Here is a 6,990-nt window from a genome sequence, read left to right as displayed (position 1 = left end):
GGGACTTGAGTATCCTTTGTTATCCTCAGGAGATCCTGAAACTAGTCCCCCATGGATACTGAGGGCTGACTGTATAGTCCTATCCTCACGGAACTTTCATTCTAATGAGGGAAGACTGACTATAAACAAAATATATGTAATAGGTGGTGGTAAGTACCGTGGAGAAGTAACAAATGGGGCAAAGTGAGTTATACAGCTCCATTCTCAGAAACCTTGGAGTGCTTTTCTTAGTTTATACTCGTGGTGGTTTCCTTTTGTCTACTTTATGACATGGGATTCTGACACGTGCCCATAGCTAGGGTGGCAGTAGGATCTACCCGATAGTAGGGTGGCAGTAGGATCTACCCGAAAAGCATCCTGCTGATACAGGACCAAAGCATCCTGTTGTTCTCGAGCCTATAAAAAGAGCTAATGGTCTTGCTTCTCTTAACTGTGGCCTCCTACACTGTGTTTTGGATGATTGGTGATGTCTTGGATATTCTGTTTCTTTGGAACTTTGAATATACAACACTTTACTAGGGAATTAGCAATGGAAGCAGAGCAAAGATGTACAGAGGAAACAATGCATAACTCTGATGGAATTGAAGTCATGAGGCAGCAGAAAGCTTAAATTGCAGCTTTAAAAATTTTTATTTTTTAGAGGGAATTTAATTGGGAGTAACAGCAGTAATAGTTAACGGAGCCAGAATGCTTGAGTCATATAATTGCAAAGCAGAGTTGGGAGCAACAGATGCTAAAGAGTAGTTGCTGTAGTTCCTCTTTGGGTCGTAGGAGCAGTTGTCATATTACCATATAGCTACTGAATGAAGAAGAGTTCTTAGTGAGGCCTGGGTGAACAGCTCTTCTTAGTATTCTGTGTGACCCCATTTGACCTTTTAACAAATCTCTAAGTAAATAAATAGCCCCTAAGGTAAACTAAGTTTTTCTCTACTATTTTTTTTGCTTGAGAGAGCTATAACTGTAATAGACTTATATTTCTGAACATTTTAGTGCTTGCCAATATTTGGTAATATTTATGTTTCCTATATTTGTAATGAACATTCTTCTTCCAGTACATTTTTTGTTAAATTATTGTTTCATGCATAAAAGTTCACCTTTTATTGTATAAAATTGACTCAGATTAATTTATACACATTGACAATGGGTAAATAGAATTTTTCAGATTATTAGAAGCTGAAGGATGCCCATGTAAGCAAAAAAAAAAAAAAAAAAAAAAAGAAAAACCAACAAAAATAAACCCAAACCCCTCAAACAATTTCGAACACAAAACATTCTTCTCATGCCGGCATCCCTGCTTGCAGCTGGGAAGGGGGCAGGAATCAGCGAGGTGACCTGGGCTGAGTCCCGGGAGTGGGAAGAGGTGGCAGGAAGGGGATCTGAGGAGGAGAACAGGGGTCCTGGTGGTCTGTGCTTCTTCCCAGACACGGGAGCTATAGAGGGGACCTCTGCAGCAGATGCAAGGGGGGCCACTAGGCCCAGGCAGTCTTGGGACTTGGGTCTGTCCTGCTGTGCATCCATAGTGGGTGCTTTAGAAACGGGAGGCCCACCAGAAGCCCCTGTTGCAAGTGAGGACAGAGTGTGGGAAGGCCGTGAGGGTCTGCAGTCTGAGATGGCCTTGTCCTCAACCTGCAGCGTGCTGTTGATCCGCTGGAATGCCGCCTCTTTTTCCAGGTGCAGGTGTTCAGCCATGACCCGGTACCCCAGCTCTAAGGGAGGTGGCAGCATTAAAGGCTCCCCTCGCCTGCGTGGCAGCAGGGCAATCTTGCGTCTACGGGGCCTAGAGGCCTGGGATCTGGGGGAGCCACCCCTTGGGGCGAGTGTCTGCCCTGGTGCTGTATCTGCCGCCTTTTCACACCGTGTGTGACCTGAAGAGACAGCCTGAGGCCTGTCCTCACTCACTGTCTTTGAGTAACTGAGGGTCAGCTGGCAGCGGGATGAGGCTGGCCCCCTCCTCTGCTTTAGCCCCGGCAAGCCTCCCGTGGAGCTGTAGGAGCTGGAGATGGCATTTCGTTTGGTGCTCGAGCTCGTCCAGGAGGTCTGGGATGTCTGGTTATATCTGATTTCTGAGCTCTGGGCATGGAGGTCTGTCTGCAGAGGCCTGGGCCTGGGCACAAAGGGAGAGAGGCCTCCATTGTCCCGCAGGGGCCGAACTGTAGACCGTGCATCCCCGGTGACCTCGGGGACCGTTCTCTGATCATCAGGATTTTCTTGGACTCTGGGGTCCTTGTCCTGCTCAGGCATCCCTGCCCCGCTCTTTTGCTCTGCTGGCCCCCTCCTCCACTTTAGCCCCAGCAAGCCTCCCGCGGAGCTGTAGGAGCTGGAGATGGCATTTTGGTTGGTGCACGAGCTCGTCCAGGTGGTCTGGGATGTCTGGTTGTATCTGATTTCTGACCTCTGGGCGTGGAGGTATGTCTGCAGAGGCCCGGGACTGGGCACAAAGGGAAAGAGGACTCCAGTGTCCCGCAGGGGCCAAAATGCAGACCGTGCATCCCCGGTGACCTCGGGGACTCTTCTCGGACCATCAGGATTCTCTTGGACTCTAGGGTCCTTGTCCTGCTCAGGCATCCCTGCCCCGCTCTCCTTGAGGGCCCTCAACACTATCTTCCCTGGAAACAAGTCTGGGGACAGCCGGGTGTTGTGGACCCCAAAGGGGTGACTACCTGCTCCTGGGCCCCACAGAGTCCTTGTGCTCAGTGTAGTGGCTGAGCTGGGGGATGCCCTGGAACTCGGAGCACACAGCACTGGCTTACTGTGGTACCTTTGCAGTGAAATTGAAGGCAGAATCACCAGGATGGAACACAGGTCTTGCAGGATGACGGAAAACCTTCTTAGAGTTGTCTTGACACCACTGATGTCGAGTGTCCGGGTGCTTGTAGGATGGCCTGCCACTCAGTCCAGGGGCAGGAGCAACGGGGAGATCCCACAAGCAAAGTGAACTGGGGGATGGGCTGAAGGGGCTCCAGGCAACTGAGCCCTACTCGCAGGTCCTCGGCCTTGGCCCAAACAGGAATGAGGGGCACAGAGTGCCCGGGTAACCGCTCCTGGGAGCAGTGGGGAACCGTCGGATGCTTGAACTCTCAAGAGCTGGGCTCTGAGCGTCCTCGTCCAGCTGCCAACTCGGCCAAAGGCTAAGCCAGCAGATTCTTCTGTTGCCGGGCAACGCGCCTTCTAAACCTGAGGGAGTGGGCACGTGAGCACATAATGGCACCAGTGACAGAGCGACCATAATGGATTAATAAGCGCAGCCAGGTACCCGCGCAAGGCACTTGCTGGCAATGGCAGGAGGCGGACGTGGGGGGTCATGCAATAGGTACTGGAGGGAGAGACGCGGGCACAAAGGTCACGGGAGGAACAGGTGCCCACGATGGCTGCAGATCTGCCCGTGGATCACTGAAGATTCCTGCTCTCCTGCTGAGGTGGAGACTGCAGTGAGCTGAGATCGCACCATTGCACTCCAGCCTGGGCAACGAGTGCAAAACTGAGTCTCCAGATAAAAAAAAGAAAAAGAAAAAAAAGAGGCCGGGTGTGGTGGCTTATGCCTATAATCCTAGCACTTTGGGAGGTCGGGGTGGACGGATCACGAGATCAGGAGTTGGAGTCCAGCCTGGCCAACATAGTGAAACCCCGTCTCTAGTAAAAATACAAAATTTAGTCAGACATGGTGGGCAGGAGAGAGCACGTGCAGGGGAGCTCCCATTTATAAAACCATCAGATCTCATGAGACTTATTCACTACCATGAGAACAGCATGGGGGAAACTGCCTCCATGATTCAATTATCTCCACCTGGCCCCACCCTCGACACATGGGAATTGTTACAATTCAAGATGAGATTTGGGTGGGGACAGAGCCAAACCATATAATTCTTCCCTGGCCCCTCCCAAATCTCATGTCCTCACATTTCAAAAGCAATCATGCCTCCCCCAAAGTCCCCCAAACTCTTATTTCAGCATTAACTCAAAATTCCATAGTCCAAAGTCTCATCTGAGACAAGGCAAGTCCCTTCCACCTATGAGCCTGTAAAATCAAAAGCAAGTGAGTTATTTTCTAGATACACAGGGATACAGGCATTGGGTAAATACACTCGTTTCAAATGGGAGAAATTGGCCAAAGCGAAAGAGCTACAGGCCCCATGCAAGTCCAAAACCCAGCAGGCAAATCTTAAAGCTCCAAAATGACCTCCTTTGACTCCATGTGTCACATCTAGGTGATGCAAGAAGTGGGTTCCCAGGGTCTTGGGCAGCCCCGCCCCTGTGGCTTTGCAGGGTACAGCCCCCCCTTCTGGCTGCATTGAGTGTCTGCAGCTTTTCCAGGCACACAGTGCAAGCTGTCAGTGGATCTACCATTCTGGGGTCTGGAGGATGGTGGCCCTTTTCTCACAGCTCTGCTTGGCAGTACCCCAGTGGGGACTCTGTGTGGGGGCTCCAACCCCATATTTCCCTTTGACACTGCCCTACCAGAGGTTATCCATGAGGGCCCCCCCCCCTTCCCCCCCGCAGCAAACTTTTGCCTGGATTTCCAGGCATTTTCATACATCTTCTGAAATCTAGGCGGAGGTTCATGAACATTAATTCTTGACTTCGGTGCATCTGCAGGCTTAACACCGCCTAGAACCTGAAAGGCTTGGAACTTGCACCCTCTGAAGCCATGGCCTGAGGTGTACCTTGGCCCCTTTTACCTATGGCAGGAGCAGCTGGGATGCAGGGCACCAAGTTCCTAGGCTGCACACAGCAGGGGGTTCTGGACCCACAAAACCATTTTTCCTTCTAAGCCTCCTGGCCTGTGATGGGAGGGTCTGCTGTGAGGGTCTCTAACATGCCCTGGAGACGTTTGCCCCATTGTCTTAGTGATTAACATTTGGCTCCTCATTACTTATGCAAATTTCTACAACCCAGTCTCCTCAGAAAATAGACTTTTGTTTTCTGTTGCATCATCAGGCTACAAATTTTCTGAACTTTTATGCTCTGCTTCTTCTCGAATGCTTTGCTGCTTAGAAATTTCTTCTGTCAGATACCTTAAATCATCTCTCTCAAGTTCAAAGTTCCACAGATCTCTAGGGAACTCTAGAAAAAAATTCTTATTTTCACTCTTTCCCGCCTATCTTATGCCTGTTTCTAATACAGGTGCACAATGCCTGCAGTGTCTTTGCATAGTAAGAGTGACTTTACTCCATTTCCCCACAAATTCCTCATCTCCCTCTGAGACCACCTCCGCCTGGACCTTATTGTCCATATCACTATTAACATTTTGGTCAAAGCCGTTCAACAAGGCTCTAGGAAGTTCCAAACTTTCCCACATTTTCCTATCCTCTTCTGAGCCTTCCAAACTGTTCCAGCCTCTCCCTGTTACCCATTTCCAAAGTTGCTTCCACATTTTCGGGTATCTTTACAGCAGCACCCCACTCTACTGGTATCAACTTATTGTATTAGTCTGTTCTCACACTGCAAATAAAGACATACCTGAGACTGGGTAATTTATAAAGGAAAGAGGTTGAATTGACTCACAGTTCTGCGTGGCTGGGGAGGCCTCACAATCATGGTGGAAGGCAAGGAGGTGCAAAAGCATGTCTCACATAGTGGCAGGCAGGAGAGAGCATGTGCAGGGGAACTCCCATTTATAAAACCATCAGATCTCATGAGACTTATTCACTACCACGAGAACAGTATGGGGGGAACCATCCCCATGATTCAGTTATCTGCACCCGGCCCCACCCTTGACACGTGGGAATTATTACAATGCAAGGTGAGATTTGGGTGGGGACACATCCAAACTATATCAGTAGGTTTTGACTTCTTGCTTGATTGCTAGGTTGCATAGAGGACAAACATGGAAATTAATGAAGTACCTTAATATCTGGCTTCAGATCTTAGACAGGATCAGAGGGCCAGCTCAAATTTGCAAGGAGGGGAGGTAGATCCCACCATTTTATGGGTGAATGGCAAAATCAAACAGAAATTATGTGGGATGGGAGATACTGATGCAGGCATCTTTGGAAACATTCTACTTAGCTAATTTTATGCTAGGCTTTAGGTCAAGAAGGAGAGAGAGAGCTGACATGCTGTGGTACACACTTATAGTCCCAGCTACTTGGAAAGCTGAGGCAGGAGGATTGCTTGATCCCAGGAGTTTGAGGTAGTGTGCGATGATCATTCTTGTGAATAGCCACTAGCCACTGAACTCCAGCTTGGACAACATTGAGACACCCTGTCTCTTAATTTAAAAAAAAAAAAAAAAGGAGGACAGAAAGTGGTCTCAGTTTTTAATGTAAATATTTTTAATGGGATGATGATATTTTAAGATTAATGTATATTGTATATCAGTTAACTATAGGTCAATAATTATATAAAACTTAAGGTACGAAAAACATTTATTTTTGCGAACATATCTGTGAGTTGACTGTTCTTGGCTTGGTGAGGCTGCAAGCTGCAGGTAGAGTCTAGGTATGTTTTCTGTGTGTTTGTTCCCCCTTGGATCAGTGGACTACCTGAGAATGTGTTTTTGTCACAGTGATAGAATCACAAGGAAACTCCAGTTCTGGAAGTACATTTTAAGCCTTTGCTTCTATCATGTCCACTAACATTCAGTCAGCCAAAGCACATACCTTGTCCATGGCTAACATTGATAGTATAGATAAATATACCTGATCTCTAGCAGGAGGAACTGCATTGTCTTGGGGAAAGGTTGTAGATATAGGGAGGGGTGATGAGTTGGGAACAATAATGTAGTCTGCCACAAACATATTAAAGTGTAACTGGATATGGTTGATGCAGAATTTTGAACCTTTGTTTTAATTCTGATTTTTACTCTTTTCCCCCTATCTAGTGCCCTTTTGTAATACAGTAATTCTCATGATTTTTGTCTGAATTGAAATCTTCTATGAGATTAGATTGTCTACGAAAATACAGTCGATCCTCCTTGTTTTCAGCTTTTGTATTTGTGAACTCACCTACTATTTTTTGTAACCCCCAAATCAGTACTCACAGCACTTTCAT

General features: G+C 47.8%; 1 protein-coding gene across 1 annotated transcript; it reads right to left on the bottom strand.

Moving 5' to 3' along the window:
* Positions 1–340: 340 nt before the first annotated feature.
* LOC117980272 (putative POM121-like protein 1-like) lies at positions 341–6,902 on the bottom strand. The gene has a single exon (XM_055113263.2). It carries the CDS (start codon positions 2,563–2,565, stop codon positions 1,159–1,161), a length of 1,407 nt encoding a protein of 468 aa, XP_054969238.1. The 5' UTR covers positions 2,566–6,902; the 3' UTR covers positions 341–1,158.
* Between the last annotated feature and the right edge of the window lie 88 nt (positions 6,903–6,990).

Source organism: Pan paniscus, chromosome 5 (assembly GCF_029289425.2).
Source record: "Pan paniscus chromosome 5, NHGRI_mPanPan1-v2.0_pri, whole genome shotgun sequence".
NCBI classification, from domain to species: domain Eukaryota; kingdom Metazoa; phylum Chordata; class Mammalia; order Primates; family Hominidae; genus Pan; species Pan paniscus.
Note: the sequence above shows the minus strand (reverse complement) of the source record. Positions and strands in the feature narration are given on the sequence as shown.

Excerpts from the sequence above, each read along its gene's own strand:
- LOC117980272 (XM_055113263.2), bottom strand. The coding sequence starts at position 2,565 with ATGCCTGAGCAGGACAAGGACCCTAGAGTCCAAGAGAATCCTGATGGT.